The sequence below is a fragment of the Limanda limanda genome, chromosome 15 (assembly GCF_963576545.1).
Source record: "Limanda limanda chromosome 15, fLimLim1.1, whole genome shotgun sequence".
Taxonomy (NCBI): Eukaryota; Metazoa; Chordata; class Actinopteri; order Pleuronectiformes; family Pleuronectidae; genus Limanda; species Limanda limanda.
In genome coordinates, this window is record NC_083650.1 from 6334857 (window position 1) to 6358380 (window position 23524).

The window sequence follows — 23524 nt, forward strand, 5'->3', positions numbered from 1 at the left end:
GCACACGGACGTGTAGAATAGTGTAACACTTTTTATCTTTTGTGCTTCTCATTAATCTTCTCCCCCTTTGTCTCGTCTTCTCACTTCCTGCAGACGAGCGACACAGTGGACGAGCGGACTCGTCATCCGTCAGTTTCAACCATCCAGCAATACCTCGACGGCTGCAGCCACAAAACTCTGTGCAAATGAAAGTGCTGCACTTTATCACTCAAAGCATTAAAGGTCCGAGCTGTGGAGTTTAAAGGTCAAGATCCTATCACCATCCTTTTCCTCACCAGTCAGTGGACGTCCAGTTATATGTCAACTAATGTTTAGCCTATTTATTTTAGTCATTATTATTGTTTTTTACATTTTCATTTGTTTCCTGTGAACGGATCGGGTCTGGACCTGAGAAGAACAAATACATTTCGGTGCAGATTCAAATTAAAGAAGATTCAGGGATTGTTTTTTCCACCTTCTTTAAAGTTGTTTCATGACACAACTTCTCAGGCAATCAGGTGTAAATTTGAAATGAAATGAAATGACAGAAACCGTCTTTAAGAAAACAATATTTGACTTGAATTAGATTTTTGTTTGGGCCATGTTCTGTTTCTGACCTTCACTGCAATCGAGACGCTTTGGCTTCTCTTCTGGGAGCTGTCATGTCGTCCATCTTTATTGACAATGTTTGAACTTTCCTTATCTTATTTTTGACTTATCGCAGATACAACGCGTGCACGACTTCCCGACCCAGTTTCTTTTAATGTAATTTGTCTGCCATACCCACAAGGTCCAATGTAGTTACTCCAACACTGTGATCATGATTTGTAAAGTGCAGCCATGTGAAACCTGGTTCGTTCACTTCACTGTGAAGAAGTGAGTCAATTATTCAGTTGCAAAAGTCTGTGGATGTGAAATTTATGCCGAATGTACTTGTTGCATGTGCTGCTTGACGAATAAAACCCCAGAGTTCCTCTTCACGCTGGCTCCTCTCTTCTCAGCAGCAAAAGAAAAACACCACGCTCCAAAATAGCATTGATTTAGACTTTATTCAAAATGTTGACAAACTTGATACTCTTGATCAATCAGGCATGAAACAGCCAATACTGTAGTGATAAGAACGATTCACCGAAACACGCGTTCAGCGACTTGACAGGAAGTGTTGCATTTTAACAGGAAGTCACATGATTTGATCAGACGGTGATGATGGGTCTCTGCAGCAGAAGCTCTGTAACTGCACCTCTGAGGTCAAGTGTGACGTTTTTCATGCGGAGAACTCTTCTTTGCAAGAACTCCGCACTAGCAGCTAGTTCATTTAGTGGTTTTGGTCCTGAAGACGCAAAGGCCTCAGCGCTGGAACAGTGGAATTTGGTCCCGTAGCCAGAAACCCTGAATGCACCGTATGGATTTCTGCTTTCACAGATAATATCGCTGCAGTTTGTCAACAGCAGTGGAATGTTTTCTTGTTTGGGTTCGTCAAGTTGATTTTTGACTGTAACAGACAAAACCCTGTTTGTTCGCCACCAGCCGAGCAAAGTTTCCGACTGGACGACAAACCGCAGACTTCAGCTCCAGAGTGAAACACAGTATTTCAAAAGGGGAATGTACAGTACCAGTGCATTGTGGTTTTTACAGAAACCCTTCGTTCTTTAAAAAGATAAGCGGGTAGAATCCAGATATCTCGACTTGTAAACTGCACCTGATTATTCGTAAGGCCTTTACAGTGATGGACCTGGTTTTTAAAGTCTGTTGTCACAAAGTACAGAAACTTCACATTCTACATCATCATAAGATGCCACAGTGATATAAACACACACACATCAGGAATCACATTTATATTTACACCATTCAGGAATTCATGTCTTCATGTTAATGAGCCCTTGTTTTGTTCCTTCAAAGGTAGAACACGTTTTCTTAACAGACGAGGGAGGCAGAGATAAAAAGCTGAGGGGGTGGGGGGGTAGAATCGTCACCCATTTAAGGATGGGTTCATTTGTTCAAACTTTTTAAAAGAGAGAGAGAGCCCGGGAGTGACCATGGAAGAAGGTTCAGTAAATATTCTGCATAGTAAGAACGTCACATCATCAAATTCACTGAGGTCTGGAAAAACAACTTCTGATGAGCCAAACAAACAGGCTCTAAGTTTACAGTACGATAGTGAAAAGTTAAAATGTCCTCAACTGAATTCTGAAATCTCATCCTTTAAATCCATCTCCAGACTTTCCTGAGCTTGACTAAAATAATACATGTTCTTTCACTGGGACACCGTTTAGCTAATGTTACATAAAACAAGTAGAAACAGAAATAAAAGGTAAAAACCTGACTCAGCTTTATGTCAAACCAGGTAAACGTTCACGGTGTAATTAAAAGGTTTTACACGAATAACGGTGATGGGGGGTATCATCGTAAATGCTGAGTGATGAAGTTAAATTTAACGACTTGTTTGCATAAATTACAAAATTCTGATCATAAAGGAGAGGATGTGGATTTTAGATTGAGACATTCTTCAGTACTTGAAGGCACATTTGACTCTGTTTACAGTACAAGTTCTGTCGAGTTGTGCATCAAAGTCAACGTGGTCTTCAGTGAGACCGCTCCCGGGCTCTGTGCTAATCCATCCACAGCTTAAAGAGGATGTCATGCTGTGTCACTGCAGCTCCAGCCAATCAGCTGTCCTTGCAGGGATCACATTATCAATTCTGTAATTCGCTGCAGCTTTTTCCTGACATCAGCATTCATGGCTGACGTGTCATCAGAGCCTCTGCCAGCCGCCCTGATGCAGAGTGTGTATATGAAATATTAACCAAAGAAACCTTTCTATAAATACTCTTACAAAAGTCAATATTAGCTACACATGACCACAACGTGCCATTTGAAAACTGAATCCAACTTTTTCGTGGAAAAACTCCAAATCGGCTTTGAAGGACTTCCAGTGTTTTTCCTCCCTGCTTCTCTAAAGGAAACGTCCCTGCTACGATCCAGCACGTTACTCACACAACAGCATATATGCAATACAAAACAACTGTCAGCATTAGGCTGATAATGGATAAAAAGAAATATTTACAAACAAGGCATAATTATTTTTTTTGTTCAACATTTTAAGGGTACACGCATGCAATATTCTCAAGTCCCAAAAAAAAAAGTATCTAAAAAGCGTGATCGCACAACTTTGAAACTGACATGGAATGTACATCCTGCTGGTTGCTAAGGTAAGGTCAAGTCTTTTCATATTAAATTACCTATAAAAATATATATATAAATAAAAAGGTGAGGGTACTGTGTTGCAAAAAAGCTGCAGCGGCGGTCAACGTTTAGCTGCACCGACAGAACGAGAGAGGAAGAGGAAGACGAAGGAGGAGAGAGAAATGAGCTGATGAAGGTGGCAGTCGAGCTGCTGGTCCAGCTCTGGAACGTACCACTCAGGTTTCAGCACTAAATGTGTGTGTTTGTGTGTGTGATGTTGAATGAGACACAGCGGTTTGTAAGGCCTTTCTCCCATTGAGATAAGGGTGCACCGTCCAGAGCTCCTGGGACACAGATGTCCTCTACATGTCTCAAGCTGTGTCTTAATTCAGGGGCAGCGTCCTCCGGAATCTGCAATTGAAGATCTATCGAATCACAGCGGAGGTTTTCTCCTATTTCGACAGATGCGTCCTTCAACTCCTGAGCAACGAAGGAGAAAACAGGAGGATCCCTCTCGGGCCAGCTGAGCTAATGAAGCTAACAAGCTGGTGGGTGAGCTGCAGCAGCTCAAAGTGGAGCTGGGGACGCAGAGAAGAAATCTTCCAGAGATCAGACATTTCCATCCAGCTTTGCCTTGGCATGGTCTGTGCAGACTGGATCCTCCAAAGGTTGCGACCCCCTAAACTGAGACACAGCCTAAGACTTGGTTGTGCTCTGGAACACTGACATCACTATGTTCTAGACCTAAGACAAAGCTTGGTTCTAAGTTATAGAAGTTGTTGTTTTTTTAAGGCAGCCTGGTTCTTAACCCTCCAGGAGTTCAAGGCCAAAATTCTGCATGTTCTGGAACTAGGACCACGGCAGATCACTTCTTCTAAGAGAGGAACTCCTTCTCCAGCTCGAAGACGGAGGGCCGGGCCGGGGAACTCTGAATGCGGCAGAGCGGCACGGTGCAGTCTCGTTTCTGCCCCTCTGTGTCCATGTCCAGCAGGGAGCAGCCCACCCCCACCCCCACCTCCGACGACAACACCATGGTGAGGTTTTTTACCGCCTTCTCTCCGGAGTAGTGGCCCAGGGAGTAGCTCTTGTTGCGTCCTCGCAGCAGGGCCCAGGCGTGGGGTTTGGCCCGGAAAGAGACCGGCCGCTGCCTGGAGAACACCTCCCCGCCGGGGGGCTTCTCTGGAGCTCCCTCCTTCTTCTGTGGGGTGGGAGGAGGCAGAGAGGCTGGACCATTGGCTGGAAACAGACAGAGGAGATATATTTTTAACATGTACAGCAAGTATTTTAACGCCGCATTCGCTTGCTTACTCTTCACCCCTCTGTTGTGTACTACTCACTGTGGTTGTTGTTGTATTTCTTTCTGCGTAGCCGTGTCCCTGTGTTGTGGTTGTTCGGATCCTGCGGCGGACTTTGGGTTTTCACTGGCGTCTGTGTTTTAGCTGGAGTCCTGTCAGTCTGTCCGTCTGTAGCTGCTGGGCTGGTGGTTACTGGCTCTGTGTGATTATTAACGGTCACCAGCTCAACTTTCCCAGGGCTCGACTCCGACACATCCACCTCCGACTGCAGGAGACACTTGGTGGAGGTGCATTCCATAATGGCCGACATGGAGATGAGATTGACGGGTTGGGTGCAGGTGTGGTTTGGCGTCACCTCCTCTTTGCGGACGCGACCGCTCGGCGGCGAGGTGCTGCGTCGGAACCGTGTGGCACGCTGAAACAGGCCCTCCTTCTTCTTCTTCTCTTTCTCCTCGCGTTGGGGCTCGCAATCCTCACAAGGGGACGAGTTTTTGAGAGCCTCCCTGATGTCGTAGCCGAGCACGACCGACGCCAGCAGCGAGCCGCAGCCGTACAACACCGAGTCGGTCTTGCGGCGAGTTGACGTCCGCTTCAGACTGTTGGTCGGGGTGAGCTGGGGGGTGGTGGAAGTGGACGAGGTGGATGTGGTGGTATTGGGGTCGTCTGGGGTTTCTGCAGGGCCAGTCTGACCGGCTGCCCCGACCCCGGAGTCCCCAGGCCCACCGTGGCCCCCTGGGCTCTGAGGCTGCTGCTCGTCCCTCCACAGAGGTAGATCGATGTACACCTGGTTGGGGAACTTGAGCTGCTTTGGTTTGGAGCTGCTGTCGGAACTGTCCTGGGGGAAGGCCTCATCTTTACCGGCTCCTGCTGATAACACAGAAGAAGAAATTATAGACAATGACAAACTCTTGGGTAAAATGTTGCATTTCAGCAAACAACATCGCAGATACCGATGTGTCTGTGAATATCAGCAGATTTTTATCGGTACTCAAAAAACCTATTGAACAAAACATTATTACAAGTTGTTATCACAAAAGTGACTCAAATATCAAACAAACACACTCTCACCTTGTTCTGCAAACAGGGCAGCGAGAGGGACAGACTTCTGGGACTTCACCAGGCTGGTGGACCAGGGGTTACTGCCGTCTGACAGGGGACGCACCCTGAAAACCACGAGCAGGTTCAGAGGAGGCCGACAGGAAAACATGACATTGATCGTCTCTGTGTGTTACTATCTTTGTGAGGACCACTTTCAATTCAAAACAAATGCAGTGAGTATATTTTGGACATTTCTCATATTTTGGTGATAAGTTTGGGTATAAAGGTTAACAAAGGTCAGGGTCAGGCAGCAAATTGTGTTGGTAAAGATTTGAGGAGATGTTGCGAGGGTGGTTTGTTGGTTTAAGCAGCAACATAATCTCGTGGTTGTTGTGTGGTTGTACCACAAGTGTGAAAGATGAGCTCTTTTATTTTCTGCTCTGATCATTCAGAGGGACTCAGTAGCCAAATATAACAGAAATGAAATAAATGCAATGAATCAGACTTTAAATTATTTTCAACTGTGGAATAAAATACAACATGTATTTGTGGTATATTTATATATGCTGCTTATTACTGTAAAACGCTAGACGTGAAGTGAGTTTGTTGTTTTGGGACAGAAACCAAATTGTGGCCAACGTGTGTGTGTGTGTGTGTGTGTGTGTGTGTGTGTGTGTGTGTGTGTGTGTGTGTGTGTGTGTGTGTGTGTGTGTGTGTGTGTGTGTGTGTGTGTGTGTGTGTGTGTGTGTGTATAAAGTCCACCTCTCAGCAGCAGCAGGCCTTTCTTTGCTCTGTATTGAACTGGGGCCCCAGGTTCTTCCCTTCTTCTTGATTCCCTTCTTCACGTCATCAAATTCCTCCGGCCTGAAGAGGGTGCTGCGGCCCCATGTACGGTTACTCTCATCCTGAGTGACTGGGACACACAGAGCACAAGTGTCACCACAGACTCAAACAACTGCATCAGGAAATCGAATTGTTACTATCTCATCTGGAAAATCTCAGTAGGAATCTTGGTGTGAATGGTATGTTATTATTTCTATGTAGTTTGTCCAAATATGCAGTCAAACCTCTAAGTAATCACGTTACTTATGAGGGTTATCTATGAAAAGGTGAGGATTTCTATCCATTAAGCCTTTAATTATAATAGCTAAGTTTTATTCAGAGGGGTTTAGAGAGACCTGTTCAGACCTGGCATCATCAACATGCTGCCTGGGTGATCTGATCACAGGCAAACAGCTCCAAGCACCTCAGATCACACATCACATTAGAATGAGTCTCCACACGTGTCTCAAGTGACCACATGTGATTGGATCTCAGTCCCTCGCTCTATTTGCAAATAAACGTGTGAATCATGTCTGTTTGCAAAGACAAAACATGCTTTGGTTTGTAGCCAGGAAGCAAAACTTTACCTGCCTGAAACAGTTAAATAAATAAAAATGTTGCAGTCAATGTTTGTGAATTTTTTTATTTACACTGCTAAATAAATGTGGTCTGATCGAGTGGATCTGAAATGCATCTCCAAAGTCGTTTTCAGACGTGAACTATTCTCATCTTGGCTCATTTTCCAGACGTTTTATAACGGGGTCTGAGAAAGTTCCAGAAAATGTCCTGAGCAACTGATTTGGATATGAGCTCCTTTCTAGGTTTATTCACACATGTCTTTAGAGCCTGCTTGTGACCGGATCACCCGAGACAGATGGTAATACCTGATCTGAACAGCGTCTATTTGACCTTTTCAAACCATAAAATATCACAGATGTAAATTAATGTCTGCACATAAAAAACCCAAACAGCCCTCGTTATAAAAAGCTTCTGACACACGTGGGTTAGTTTTGGTAAAGTTGTTATGAAGATGAAAAAAGAGGGAAGGTAGAAATCCACCAAACATGTTGGAGCAACAAACCAGGACCAAAACTGCCATAACTAGGAATACGTATATTTTTTAAAAAGGCCAATTATGGAATTAAAGCCAAATGATATTAGACGATTAAAACATGAATGGCAGCCTGGCCCATGTCTGTGGCATAAAACTCATCAGAAACCTGTAAGACGATTTGAAACAGCAGAAAACAACAAAGTCATGTTATATTTCACCCCACGGATGGAAACCTGTTAGGCAACAAACCCTTCCAGTTGTCACATTTAGCCAAACACCAGGATCTGTTAGCCACAGAAAGTCCACGCCCCCACCCTGCATGTGGGTAACAATCGCTTGCCTTTACTCCCGAGCTCAGAGAAGACTGGGAGCTCGCTGGTCAGATCAACATCCTGTTGGTAAACATACAAACTGTCCCTCCGCATGTGAGACGTCACTGAGAAAGGAAACATACAAGTTACCTCCCACCAACATGAGCATTATTCTTTTTCCTTCAGCGAAAACTAAACTTTATAGTTCAGTCTTTAAAATGGAAGACTTGTGTTTCTTCTGCTACAGCAGCTCTAAGTAAAACACGTCGTTGGCTGATGGAGGAGAAGCATGTTCCTGGACGCATCTGTCATTTTAAGAGCTCAACCAATGTGTGCATTGTATCTTTGTGTTTTTCAGGATGTTCAGGATAGAAAGTGTATACATTTGCTTTTCTCTGCATGGAATTGATCCATATCTCCATTCCGGCCTGCATGACAAATCCAGTAACACCAAGCAACAGCCCGTGCCCCCTGTCTGAAAGTCACAATCTACACATGCCCAGGAGGAATTTGTTCCAGTTATTGCAGGGGCGTTGGTGCGTGAATAACAATATTATCAAACTGTTCAAACAACTGGCTGACTTGCTCGTGCCTCCGGAGCTTTTGTTCTCACAGCTCTCGTCTTTGTGAACGACGCTGTGCCTACATGACCGCAGCTCCCATGGTGTTTCTCTGTGATTTGATTTGCTTTCTTCAGAATCATTTTTAGTTTTCTACACAGATTTGAAAATACAGGCTAAGCCAAGAATACCGATGCAGAGGCCGAGGAGACGATCAGACGTCAGGTTAAAGAAAAACTGGGAAAGAAACACAGTAAACTTACGCTGAATGGCTCGTAGCCGAGGGATTAGCGTTGGACTGCTGGGAGGGGAGGAGCTGGTGCTATGAAGGCTCCGCCTCTTGTCCATAGAAGGTGACGCCTGCACTGTGATCTTATGCTGGAAGTCTGCAAAATGTAACATGGACATTAAGACAGAGCAACACAGTTAATATTAAAATGCTATTTGCTGTCATCTGTCTGTAATTTCCAAATTCGTAAAAACGCAAACACAAGCCATGGATTCAGTGTGTTCCCTGACCTGAGGGCAGGCTGATGCGGTTCCCATCCTTCAGTTTGAGGCGGGAGCGTTTGAATTTGCCCTTCCTCTTCTTCACGTTGGGCTTGTCTTTGTTGAGCTGGAATATGAGGATGTTGAGCTCCCTCTCCAGCACGTTGATCTCCCTCTCGGCCAGCTGCTGCTCCCGGCGCTTCAGCAGCTCCTCCTGAGACTTCTGCTGGAGGGCAGCTCGCGTCAGCTCCTCTTCCCGGGAACGCAGCTCCTGGAGGATGAAGACACATATTCAGCATGAATAGGCAGACACCCCTCTGTTGTACACTGAAACACAGACACGCCTAGAGAAATAACTGATATTTTTTTCTTGAGTGTTTTGTGCATCACTTTGAAAACAGATACCTTAGCCAAGCACAGAAATATTTGGTAAATACCTTGTGAGACAATATGGCCAATTTCTGCTCCGATGACGTATCATTGTTAAAACAAAGGAAGCAGCTATTTGGAAGCAGTTTCTTTTTTATAGGCGATATTGGGATTAAGTCTTTATAGACAGGACAGAATTTAAACATGTAGGAGCGAGACAGAGCGGTAATGTTGCCAGTTGGGTTTGCCCTTTTCACAAAGAGCATTCCTCCAAATGTCTGACGTGGTCATGTTGGACACTATTTGATTTTAAGACAGTGGTAGAAACACATCTTATAAACTCCTGTACGACACGAGAAAAGCTCTGCGTGTGTTAGCTGCTTGTACATATTATAACTGTACAACTCTGTGGATGGTTGTGTTTGTTCAGGCTGTGTTACAAAATAAAACCGGCTTGTCTCCTCCCATAGCTTATTCTTTCTTCATTCCCTCTGTTTTCACTTTAATTGCTCTTAGCTGAGCAATAATAATCCTTACTGGATGACTTCCATAAAGCAGCTTTACCGTCAAGCCCCTTCAGCCACCCACCTAGACACAGATTACTGTGGGATGTTAACAGGAAATCTGCTGAGGTGCTGGCTAATTCTACAATTTGCTGTGGGAGTTTTTGCTGAGCAAACCTTGAGATTATGACTTATTGAGAGGATGTAGATTATGTAATTTGATTGTGTTTAAGCGATTTATTTGAATCATTGTCAACTAGAAAAAAGCAGAATACATACATCCATAATACAACAAATACAAATAACACACATAAGGCAAAAATACAAATCCCTTAAAACAACACCAGCACCTGAAGGGATTTCAGATTCCATGTCACTCAGTCCAACAGTCGTTGACCCAGGTCTGTGTGCTGCTGATCCCGCTGTTTCTCAAAGCGCTAATTAACCCTCCTTTGTAAGTCAGCGACAGGAGACTTGTACAGGAAGCAGATTAAGGTCTTAACAAGGGGAAGTACACTAAAGCACGTCGGCATTAATGACTCGTCTTGTTAAACGCGCGATTAGCTTGTCCACTGAAAGTAACCAATTAAACTTGTAAGTCTGAGAAGGCTGCCCCAGGTGATCCAGGAGAGTTTGACTGAGCAGCAGGTGAGTTCACATGTATTCATACAAGGAGGACAAGAGGCCAGAAACATACACTATTTCCAACTTCTCTTATGGCTAAACAGAGAAGAGGAAGGAGGATATAACGCACACATTTTATATATTCACCCACCTGCTGGCTCCTATACTGTGTGTATATGGTGTAATGTACGTGTGAATTGTGTATCACTCCCAAACCTTTTCTTTGGTCCTGAGCTCATCAAACATCTCCTGGATCTCCACACGCCAGTCGTCCTGCATGCTGTGAAAGGAGTCCTGGGGCATGGTGGCCATCACCGCCTCCTCGATGGCCGACAGCTGCTCCAGGATGCAGGAGAAGGAGGGACGCACATGGGGGTCCTGGTCCCAACACTCTGGACACACATATTGCAATGCATTGATGGATATAGTGACAAACACAGTCAAAAGGGAAACTACTTAGCATGGTAGTACTTATATCAATTGCTGGTACTTGAAATTATGGTAAAATTAAGATTCTATAAGCAATAATATTATCCACATATAATCAGTATGAACAAGACAATATGAACTGTGCACATGAGTGTGGTGAACGTTTAGGTGCAATTGAAGCTTCTGACTTATTGATATAGTAACATTTTGATTATTGTTATTTTACCTTCCATGAGCTTGGCGAAGGGTTCGGGGCAGGTGGAGGGGATTGGTAGAGTTAACTTGTTGACTGCCACGCCGTAAGCTACAGCCAGGCCGTCTATCCCTCGGTACGGTACCTCCCCCGTTAACAGCTCCCACAGCAAGACTCCATAGCTGTTGGATGACATACACACAAAGGAATATTAAACAATGCAATGAGGAAAAATACCAAACGAATAAGAGAAGTAGATGTTCGTTGGGTATGTGTGTGAGTTTGATGTTGTACCCCCAGACGTCACTGCCTTTGGAGAACAGAGAAGACTTGATGACCTCGGGGGCCATCCAGGAGTAGGTGCCTGCAGCTGACATTTTTGTGGTGTTGTGCCACTCCCTGGCCAGACCAAAATCTGTGATCTTCAAGGTCTTCCTCCCGATATCGTCATTCTCGATCGTTTCAAGTAATAAAACTGTAAAGAGAGAAAACAGGGAAGGGAAACATTAGAGTTGGATCATAAGTACTGGGATTTGAACCGAGGCAAGATGAATAAACATATGTGAGGGGACAGACATTATGTGTGATGAGGGATTGAGAGAAAAGGACGAGTGGAAAGACAGGATTGGGATGAAAGAGACAAACGAGAGGGGGGAGGAAGAGAAAGGAGAAAGACGACTGAAAGAGAAAAGGAAACACAAAGAGTGGGAGACAGAGAAAAAGACAACCGTGCAGGTGAGGAGGTGATAGTTGATATTCAACAGGGCCAACAGCAGTATGCAGGTAATTTATTACTGAAGAAACAGAAGACTGACAGGGCCACAAAGCCCCTGTCCTCAGGTCCTAAAACTGTTAAACACATTAAAGACGGCCGGAACCCTCCAAACCTCTCAGTAACACTACACCTGTCCTGAGAGTCTCCACGGTGAAGACACGACCATGTGAAGTGTAAAGTCTTATATAACCTTAATATCTCACATGCACATACATTTTTACCTCAGAAGCTGGAACTAGGGAGCGTTCCTTATTGATGTTAAAGTAGTTCCTGATAAATTTTCTATTGACCACTTCAGCAGAATGAAAATGTACGAAACCAAAATGAAAAATAAAGAACAAGCCTGGTCTTTATCCCTCGAGATTCTCAAATGTTTCCCTTAGAAATTGGTGAAAACGTCAAATCAAACAAATGGGACAGGAGAGGAAACCCCTTTGTGGGCAGACATGACTCATAAAAAAAACACAACTAAAGAAAGTAAACACATGATTTCTGCTCATCTTTATACAGTATGATGACGTAGGGGTCTACATCAGGACATGAGACCATTTAGCTTTCTGAACAGTTTGCAGAGTAGTAACGGTAGTACATTTTCATGCTAATCTCAATGAGCCAGCACACAAGCTCCAAAATACTCTTGTTTACTGTCTACGACACAAAGCAGCTTTTTCCGGTGCATCAAACGCCCAAACAGACGCTTTGATCCTTTCATACTCGTGGTATTATTTTCGACGTTGTTTCGCCTCACATTACAAACTGTCCCATTTCATTATTTACATGCAGTCCTTGCACTGCTGGTTCAGTTTGAACATGTCCTCCCATCAGCTGTGTTGTTCCTGCAGGAATCCTGCAGAGAAAACACAGCCTGAGAAGCTTAATTGACAGCGACACTGAGCTGTAACAGTTCGGATTAAAAAACTAAAAGGCTGAGTGCATTGTTGACATGTACACTCTGACAAGATTCCCATGGGAAAAAGGATGTAATGTAAAAGACACAGTTTCTTCACCTGCTGTTTCACTTATTTTATTACAGTTCTCAATGGAGGCTCTGTTATGTGTGTGTGTGTGTGCAAGTGATACTTGAAAAAAAGAGCTGAACTGTGTGTGTGTGTGTGTGTGTGTGTGTGTGTGTGTGTGTGTGTGTGTGTGTGTGTGTGTGTGTGTGTGTGTTGTCGTTATCACACACTGTCCTTGGACTTACACGTCCACAACTGTACCAAAATAAATCCTGACAAAACACACACACAAGCACACAAACCTTTTTTACGCAATTATCAATCGCAGCAACATCTTGAGACACGTGGAATTGTTTACTTGCATGATGCATACTGGTCTTCAATCCCAGTGAAAAATGCATTGTGATCAATTACATAGAAAAATGTGTCACGGCTGAATCAGATGCACAGAAAGATGTAAGCCAGTACGAGACAGATTGTGAGGTAAGAAATAGGTTTAGTAACCATCAGATGTGTACTTTTCTTTTTTTAACCCCATCAAATGATTTCAAGCTGTATTTTAATCATAGTGTGACTCCTATGGGTCTCCACTAATAACAAGGGTATTGGTGCCATTACTAGCCTCGGGCACAGAGGGGATCCTCTACCCATGCTGCAACAATAGGAATTCCATTACAAACAGGTTTCACCAGACCAATGATATACTCCTACTTCCTGTTGTCAAGTTCTCTCTCAGTGATTCCATAGATTCCTCCCAGCAGGCTCTGTAGCTTTATAATGACTTATGATGGCTCTGTTACACAACCGAGGAGAACAGTGGTTATGGGATAAACCCGTCTGTGTTGATTGGCCTATAGAATATCATGCCAAATATTTTCTTTGTAGCTCTATGGTACTTTAGTGTCAGCCCTCTAGAAATGTCCCGATAAAAGACCTAGCTCCCGTCTACATGACTCCATGCTGACGTTATGCGACAAAAAAAACACTTGTACACCCCAGTCAGCCATTTTGTCTGGAAACTCTCGCAGCCACGGTATAACACAAACATATGACTGAGCCACTGCTGATTCACATGTGATTCTTTCAGTCTAAGTTTTCCATTCATTGGCATAACACTTTCCAAGCACACACAACGCAGGGCTCACAAAAAGGCTGGGAGATAAAACAATATCGATAATTAGCGCAAAATAAATTAAATCAATAGTTATATAACAAAAGTCAAAAATATATCCATATATTTCTTGTGCATTGAACACTCACTGGTGTAACACTGAACGTTTGCTTTGAGGTGGACAGATTGTTTCCTTTTTCAAAATGTTATGTCACATTTTCTTAATGTGGCACCGATTAAATCAGTTTATTTTGTTAAGACTTTGTAATATTAGCCTGACCTAGAGAAAAAAGCTGCATACAGACAGAGTTGCGAAATTTTAATATTCTTAAATCCATATTTATTTAGTCAAGTTCACTATATCAGATTTAAGGAAAATACAGCAACGTACTCTTATAACAAAATGTTGAATTGAAGTAAATGAGCAGAGAAAGATGCTCTGGCTCTGCGCTTTAGAGTCCTTCTAAAAGTCAAGCCCCAGGCCAGACCCCACCCTGTACTGGGAAGATAAATCCAGAGCTTGTGTTGGGGTGAAATATAAAGCTAGTACAGCTGAGCTGATGTACAAATCAGGCTGTGACTAGTCAAACTACAAGTGTTTTTCTCCTTGAGATGAACTTAAGTCCTGTTAGGATAGGATGCGTTTGACAAAAGAAGGTGGAGTAACAATAACCTAACTGTTACTTATGTATCTGGTGATTTTAATCTAGCATAAACAGGCCATGTTAGTAAATTTTAACAACCACACATGCAAAAAATATACTCTAAGGTTACAGTTAAAGTATGGACACTGACATCTTTGAATTTGATTACATATTTGGGTAATTTTTATGTGCGAGCCTCCTAACTTCTCTATCCCTCTGATTCTTCACACTTACACCCAAAGATCGGTAAATATGTATATAGTAGCACCATGTTCTCTAATGTGTAGGAAGTGGGTCGAAGCTTGTGTCAGCTATAAAGACCTTGTTTACAGTAAACTATAGTTTACAAAAACAATAAACACAGCTGTATGTGTAGTCTATTTTTATATTATCGTCACTGTTGGATTACTACATTTGCCAGCTGCAGAAGCAACAAGTGGTGTTATGGAACCTGTTTGGTTCAGGTACTCTCATTAACAATCTGTTGTTCCGGTCTAAAAAGGTTATAACTCGGACTTTAAGTTGTTTCTCATGCTTCTGCTGAGTTTTCTCACTATATTTCTTCCTCTGTTGAAAAAAAAAAGCAGGACAACAGTGCGATGCAACTGGAGATGGACCTGCCTCCAGGGCAGACCCCACCCTCCGTCCAACCCCCACATAATTCCCCTTTCCAACAGTGGATCTTCAGGCAGACCCATCTTTCATGGTGCAACAGTGGGAAGATCAGAAGCAGAGCTGCTGCCTTCAAAGCAGGTCCCACGCTTCTTCCCATTGCTCTCTCCCCCTCCAGGTATAGAGAAAAAACAACACTTTTGGGGTAACGTTAGAGACACATTACTCCCTACTCTGTAAACCTGAAATCTCACAAAAAGATGTGATAATATGATAATGTTGATACATTTTTGGAACATGGAAATAGTCCTAAACTAGGGTTTTACACAGAACTTATCATTGTTGTGTTAAGTACTCAAGCAAGTGTTGAAACTTGCAAGCAGTTTGCAAACCACAAAGTTTCTTTTTTTATAATTTGTTTGTCTCTGGAGCAAAAGTTCTCCTGAAATAGTGCTCTTGTGCTGCCAAATATCTAATACAACTTTAAAAAACTAAATCTAATAGGGTGTACTGATCTAATGGAGGGATTTTCAGCATTATCTTCTTCAATCTAGGCTGTGACAAAGCGCTGACGCAACATGGTTACTATAAAAATTCAGAGTGGAGCCTCCTAACTTGACCTGGCAGTATTTTCATAATTGTGCCAACAGACGAATGAGAGCTTCCTGTAGTAAGCAGAAACCAGCCTGCTAAACATTCCCCGACTATAGTCTGTCTCTCCCAGTTGAAATGAGAGTGCCCCCAGGCATTCTGGTTGATGGGAAAAGGATCAGGGCTAATGGCAGGCTAAATCCATCTATCATGGCCATGTCTCTCCGGGCTTCTTTCTCCCGGTCTATCCTCTTCTTCCTCTAGTTTGTGTCTGTTCAAACTCAGATTAAACCATAACTAGGTTTGATCACACGATAAATAGAGTTTGAGGTGTACAGCTAGTACCTTCTGCTGCACTAGTAGCTATCAATGTGCTCGGGAGCTTCGGGGGGATTGGTTGATTCGGAAGGCAGCGCTTCTCAGCTGTGGGCCCTTTTCCTTTTCACCCTGCCCCGCAACAATAGGTGCAGTCAGGGAGAGGTCATAAAAAACACAGTGAAAGCATCTCCACTCCTCCTCTCTCCCCTCTGCCCATTCTCTCCTCAGAGAAAAGACAGGCAGTAACTGTCTGTGTGTCACCAGGGGTATTTGTGGGAAGCCGGGAAAAGAGTTGCCCTGCAACACCTAGTAAAGCTTTGGTAACTTTTCCTCTTCAGAGTCTACTTATCCCAGAAGTGGAGCAGGACAACAAAAAAATTAAACGGAGGGGGAAAGAGGGGTCCTCTTGAGGGATACTTGTTCTGAGTTGCATCGAGCTCCACTACTTTCTCTCCTGGGGCGAACTCGTTATGACATAGTAATGAAAAATGGGCTTTAAGAGGAGTTCCCACAGAAGTAGAGTGGTTCACAGGGAAACCACACAACACAAAACAACAGGAACAGACTAGAGAACTAAGACTGTTTAGTATTTTCATGCCTGGAGGAAGCTAATTTAAAAGGAAGATTGATGCAAATTTGAACTAGTACCAGTCAGTATCTATGTATTCTATTAACTTGGGTATCAGGACCCTCAAATCCATTTTGAAAGTGCAATAAGAGCAAAGTACTGACTGAGAAGGTTTAAATTTAACCACAGTAAATTATTATAGGAATATATTATATTATATACATTTTGCAGATTTAAGCAACTTAAAGAAAGTGCATTTGTAACAAAAAACAATGTTGTAGTTTCATGAGCCTGTTTCATCAGTGGATTATGACTAAGACAAGGTTTACACCTCGCTAATTATTTGCAGATTTTCTTCATCGTTTAAATGCAAGTCTGTAAAAATATCCATGGTCTTCAAATGTCTTATTCTATATTTTCAACAATGCAAACTCTAATTATATAAATCAGATGAAAAGCAGGAGGTATTTTAATTTGAGGTTGAAAATTGTTGGTTTTACGGCATTTTGCTTTTGCAAATTGCTTCAATAGTTATTTGCTAATGAAAAACCATCAACTGTTGCAGCTCTCATTTGTACTTTTGCCAGAAGTCTTTAAGAATACTAATGTGACAGCTTGACAAGACAGTGATTTATCACACAACCCTCTCATTTGAATATGCATTATATAGTTGAACTAAAAGTTCAATTGTCATCTGCACTTTTCCTCAGTTGGAATAACTACTGGGTTATAACAGTGTCATTCATTGGTGGGTCATCCTCTTTCTAAACTTTGAATTCGACACATGTTGCCACCTCTTATTCTTCTTGCTCATTTGTATTTATATTGGTTCAGTGGCATAAAAAGGCTGATGGGTGTGTGGAAGAACAGACAGGAAGAGGGAGGGTTGAACGGGGCCAGTATGATGAAGTCTAACAATAGCCTAAGATTGATGGGAGAATGCTGTTGCACACGCTCCAAACAGAACTCCATCAGTTTCAGTTGCGTTCAAGCGCACATTCCTGGCATACTATCTCTAGCACGAAGATGTGAAACTCCGAAGTTAATGTGGGTTATGTGCTGCGCTGGCTCGGGGCCAGGTTTCAGTGTGATTTCCAGCTCTTATCTGCTGCTTTATGAATACTACCGCTCCTGGGGAGAAGGTTTAAATCAAAGCTGTAAAATAAGAATGAGTGAAGGGTCAAAGAGGGGGTTGAATGAATATGACTGCAACAGAGGAGAGACGGATAGAAAACAATACTCCTCGAGCACCATTATCCACAGAAAACTTCACAAACTATAAATTTATCGAACAAGTATTGTCTATCGAGCCTGATATAACTCGGGGATTCTTGCCCAGGAAAATAGAAGTCATTCAAAAACACTTTGTCATGCTGATGTGAGGCAAATAACATCTTTCACCATTATGAACAGGGGGAACTATGGTATTTTCCTAGCTTGTTAAAAAATTGAACCATGGTCATGGGTCTACAATGCATTTAAAACATTAATATATGTATGTATATTGCCTATTTTTATCTTAAACTAAAGCATATGCCCAGAGAAACTTACTACAGCATTACTAGTCATTTTTACTCTCTGTCCGTCTTTCAAACACACCACCAGGCTGCAGCTACACTGAAAGTAATTTATGAGCAACATAAGTACTTTGTACTGCTCTGGGAGTTTCTAGATTATTATTAAAACAAGAAAAAGTAACTCCAACATTACCCTTTAAAGTCTGAAAATGAAGCCGGCCAAAAAGTAGACATGAAAAATAATAAGGAGCAAGGGGGGAGCAGAAAGGAACAAGTGAAGCAAGGTAAGTAAGGAGAAAAATAACGAAGCAGGAAGAAAACCCCCTCAGTTTGCAGCAATAAAAGAGTACTGCTGCTCTCTGGGAGATTAAATATGAACGGAACAAAACAAAACGAGGGCTTTGAGACCCTCCGAGTCCTAGCCATTCTTCTGGCCACAGTAGCCTAGCAACCGCTGCTTGACCAGTCCATTGTGCAAACGTATGTTAAGCTTTTATCCCTCATTAGCAACATTCCTCCCTGCAGGCTGGGATTTTACAGATTAGGTTGAAAAACACAAAAGAGAGAGGACAAATCTTGCTGACTTCCAACATATTACTTTACAGGCTAATCATTGATCAAATAGCTGTATGTTTGTCTGCGTGGAGCATGTGTACACTGAAAGTTGATAAATGACAGGCGGAGGAGTTGAGTGAAGGTGGGTGTTTTTCTGCCTCTCTACTTATATGTACCTGTCTATTTCCTGGTTCATCCTGAGAGGGAAAACACAACCTGACAATATATACTAGGAAGAAAAAAACCCAGAAGCGATGCAACCCCTGACACTGTGCTCAGTAAATATTTGAAAAAGCAACAGATTGCTGATTAACACCCACTTATCACAATATATCCATTTTCTTTTTTACCCCATGTGGATAATTCTTTCCCTTTATCATTCCAAGCTGACCATCGCACGCACGCCAAGAGAAACAGACAACAGGCCAGAACTAGAAGATGCAACAACTTCTGTACGCGGCATTATTCTAGGTTTTCACTGGGAGAACAACCCAACACACCACAGGGTGCCGTTTGTGTGTAGGAGAGAGTCTTTTGTGAACTCACTGCCCTGGCTCAAAGCAAACACATGCAGCTTCTTTCATACTCTCTTCATTTAGATAAGACCATATATTGACCACAGATGGTCAGACTTCTGACCCTCACACTATGAGCTACTTCCAACAACTAACAGTAATGTTGGAGTGTTTTTGCCCAAGTTATCTGCCTAGTGGTTGCAGTGGCAGAGATTATTTAACAAATTTGCACGCAAGACTTGGCAGTTTTGCACATTGTGAAGGGTCTCTCCCAGGTTTGAATACCCCCTCTTTGTTTAAAGCTTATTCTGTCTCTTGGTCGCAGTGAAGTGGCAGGACAAACACATCCACTTGTTTTAGCAGCACCGCGTCTGTTCGGGGGAGTTTGTTTGTGTATGTTCACCAAACATCCGATTAGCTCAAACAGTCTAAACAGCAGTTAAATCCCTTCACTCCATCTGCCCTTTAATTAACACAAATCTTCATCTTAAATCAGACACTACTTTCAGGGTTGGGCTCCTCGAAACTGTTCAGGGCACGTTGTAACAATTGGGTATCGTACACATAGAGTGTAAATAAATCATCTTTAAAGTTTTGTTTGAAATTAGCCATACACAATGAAGGATTGTCTGCATTCAAAATGATGTGGTAATGTTAAGAGTTAATCTGATTTGCTCACTGTTGGAAAAACTACTTATTGAAAGCAAATATATTTAATCCACTATTGCAAATATTTTATTTTATTGTGAATATAAGTTGAGCGAAATTAGTTGTGAGGATTAACAAGATGAGGATTTTTGGTCATACTTAGACCATTCCTAGTGTTTATACCTGCAACTACAATCAAATATACAGGGTTATGTTTGCAGTATATAAATGTAATTGTACATAAACGTGTAAATTAATGGACTTTTGATGGTGAATCCACAGCGGACCCCCTAAATCCTTTTCAAATCCAATAAAATGTCTTCATCTGGTGACCGAGGGTCCGGTCTGTGTACATTACACATGTTTTGTCTCCACATTCACACATTGACTCTCACAGCTGGACATAAACAGACATCGGTGTGCGAGAGCTGCTCCCCACATGGCCCCAGGTTGATAAGACTGCTCACAAAGAGAGAAATGGTGTTTGGAGTCATATTACACACATAAACACACCTAAGTGGAAAGGGGGTAGCCCGGGTTAGGTACATGACTCAAGATTTTTTTCTCAATGATGCCGGTGCATTCATTATTCAGTCCAGGGAAACTGAACTTTGCTGTGTCCGTCACCAGTCCGCAGGGGAACTAATGCAAACGTTGGCCTTCACACTTAAACCAAGTTCAACTACACGACTCTGCAGAGTTATCGAGACACACAAAAGTTAGACTTGCACATTTCCAAAAGTCCAATTTGTTTCGCTAAACCCAAGCAACTGTAGCAGTTGTGAAACTATGCATTAATATACATTCTCTGCTGACTAAAGCATTATTCTACAGTCATTAATGATAGAAAATGCTCAAGTGCATTTCTTTCTCAATTATCTTTCACAGATAGGCTTTCTGTCTGACTTCTTTTCCTCCCTATGACCTCTCGTGTTGGCTCTGGTTGGCCTGACAGTGTGGGCAGAGTGTGTTTGATTATGTGTTTGGTAAATCACTGACTTTATTTGAACAACATTTCAGCTTGGGGCGAAGAAGGGGCTGGGAAGGTGTGTGTGTGTGTGTGTGTGTGTGTGTGTGTGTGTGTGTGTGTGTGTGTGTGTGTGTGTGTGTGTGTGTGTGTGTGTGTGTGTGTGTGTTAAAGGACTTGTGGGTGAGAGCAGGGGGGGAAGGGGGGGAGGCAGCCCAGCTGAGCAAACTCAGACTTTATTTCACATCCTCTTGATGGCATCCCCCACCACTTCATGCAACTGCAAACTACACTGTCTCAATCCAACCTGAGTGGAGGGCACTGCTCTGCCTGCGATGTTGTGAAATATATGTGAATTATGAGGTTCATGCAGCTTCTTTATAGGCTGTAATAAAACAACGGTTTTCTTAATAACCTAAAAGAATAAAGCGGATATTTTCCAATCCATAAAACTGCAATAAACAATCCCTATATGTGAGTCGGGTTGACAAGTGGAGTTGCTAGCTTGAATTGAGGGATTGTGATGCATGAGACTGAATTAAAAGAGGCTATGAAGTTAATAAAAGAGTAACAGAGCAGAACTGAACACAAACTACAGGAGGACCATGTGCAGCAGGTGCAACCCCATCAGGACTCTCTCCACAAGCTGATCATCTGCATTTCTCCAGCTCGTACACACACACTACATTGGAAGGCATTGCTTACTGTTGCTGGACTTCAGGTCCCGGTGGATTATGGGCACCACGGCCTCCTCGTGGAGGTAGTGCATCCCGCGTGCGATCTGCACGGCCCAGTTGACCAGGATGTGAGGAGGGATGCGCCTTCCTGTCAGCACCCGGTTCAGGGTCCCGCCACGGGCGTACTCCATGACCAGGCACAGGTTGGGCTCCTCCAGGCACACTCCCTCCAGCTTGATAATGTTGGGATGCTGCAGCATGGAGAACAGCTTGGCCTCCTGTTTCACACTGCAGGAGGTGGCGGTAATGTCCTCGTCCGGGTCTTGCCGAGCCGCCTTCACGGCCACCTCCTGATCGTTCCATGTGCCCCGGTACACTTTGCCAAATCCACCCACGCCAATAATCTCCTCTAGCACCAGTTCACTGAATGGGATCTGGAAGGGCGAGCTCGGCACCTGCTCTTCGGTCCCCTCCGAGCCACTCGCGCCGGGGAGCCGGTAAACAGCGGGTTGATAGGTGACATAGTTCGAGGGGAAGATCCCGACCCGGTGGTTGATTTTCCCGGTCCACCAGCCCTCGTCCCCGGAGATCGCTGCATCCTTGGACAGCACCTCCACCACGTCCCCTCGCTGGAGGCTGAGCTCGTCCTCGCCGCTTCCCTCGTAGTCGTACGCGGCCGTCCACAGGGACCGGGTCGGGCACAGCGGGGCCGAGTGAGCCCAGGCCCGGACCGTGGGGGAATCTGTCCAGGCATGCTCCCCGGTCTCCTCGCCGCCGCCCGGCCGCCCTTCACCGTTTGGGAAAGCGGCCTGCGAGACATCCATTTCTCGGGGGCCGTAGCGGCACCATAGGGTGCAGAGCTTTTTAGAACAAAAAAAAAAAAAAAATGAAACTGAAAACTCTAAAAGGTTGAGAGGTGACTTCTTCTTGAAATCCGCATGCTGTCACATGTACGAGGCTGAGAGGAGAGGGGACGTCCCGGCGCAGCGTCACACCAAAGTGTCCAAAGTCCTGCGGGAGACCGCGTCCTCAAGCCTGCATCCACGTCCCCACTCCGGGGGAAGAGTGAGGGTCGAGCCCGGGATAGCGGGGCTGCGGGGAGCCGGGAGAGCTTCCAGCGAGTGTCACCACTGACACTGAAACTCCCCACACGACGTCTTCAAACTCTCAATATGTCCGCGACGAGAGAAGCAGAGTTTAACAACAAAGTGTTCATGTGCGTCAGGCTAGCGAGCAACAGGCTAAAGTTAGCTCGGTGCGGAGGGGGCTAAGTTACCGCAGGTGCCGGAGGAGGTGCACCTGCCCCGCACTGCCCCGGGACCAGAGAGGCTCCGAGGGGGCAGCTCACTCTGTCGAAGCTCCCCGGAAAAACTCGTACGATAAGCGAATCCCGAAGTGGGAAGTTCCCGTAAAACGTTTGCAAACTTTTAACTGAAGACAAACTTCAGACTTGAGGCTAGTGGGTTAGCTTAGCATCGGACAGCCCGAGAAAGTTGCTCCTCAGCTCGGCTACAACAAGTGTGTGTGTCCGCCGCTGCCGTGTGGAGCCTCCGGGGGGGTGAGAGCTCACAGAGCCAAGCGGACATGCTGGATCTCAACGCCACGGAATGGGAATATACAAAAAAACCTGAATTCCGTCCACCTGAATGAAAACAAGCCCCCAGTGCCTCGGAGGACCGGACCCAGCAGAGGATGGTCTGCTGCGGGACGAGTCCGCTGCGAGCCGGGCTGCCGCTGCTGCGTCCGGATTGGACGGCTGGGCGACACGTGACCGGCGCTGTCAGAGGGGTCGGGTGTTTGTGGGGGTGGGGGCGGTGCTGGGAGGAGCCACTGGAGGAATGTGAGTGTGTGTGTTTGTTTGAGTGTGTGACACAGGGCCGGCCCTGGCAATGTTGGCACCCAAGGCGAGATTTCAAATTGGCGCCCCCCAACATACACACGCAAACTGTCATGCATCCACAATAACTTTTGGACTGTATACAGATGCACACACAGGCAGACAAAATTGTAAGCTATAAAAAACAATAAAAATATATAACAAAAAATATGAAGAGTCTGAAATCAGCTGTACTGATAGCATATCATGTCATGTAGACAAAAATAAACATTAATGATGTCCACATCGGGGTGATTCTTACCTCTATATTGTTCTTTCTTCTCCTCTACTTTGAGGTGCTTTCTGAATTGTGCACCTGATAATTTAATCTTTTTTTGATTCATC

At 44.0% G+C, this 23524-nt stretch overlaps 1 protein-coding gene across 2 annotated transcripts; it reads right to left on the minus strand.

Annotated features, from left to right (window-relative positions):
• Window positions 1–1009: 1009 nt before the first annotated feature.
• On the minus strand, window positions 1010–23011 carry map3k21 (mitogen-activated protein kinase kinase kinase 21). Of its 2 annotated transcripts, none has more exons than XM_061087431.1 (10): window positions 21332–23011; window positions 11144–11324; window positions 10883–11031; window positions 10444–10619; window positions 8762–9002; window positions 8506–8628; window positions 6258–6408; window positions 5526–5620; window positions 4500–5321; window positions 1010–4398 (listed from the first exon to the last, which is right to left on the minus strand). In XM_061087431.1, exons 1-10 carry the CDS (start codon window positions 22125–22127, stop codon window positions 4037–4039), a joined length of 3096 nt encoding a protein of 1031 aa, XP_060943414.1. In that variant the 5' UTR covers window positions 22128–23011; the 3' UTR covers window positions 1010–4036. The 2 variants fall into 2 exon arrangements, with proteins under 2 accessions (XP_060943414.1, XP_060943413.1); XM_061087430.1 differs by having other exon boundaries at window positions 4500–5324.
• Window positions 23012–23524: the final 513 nt, after the last annotated feature.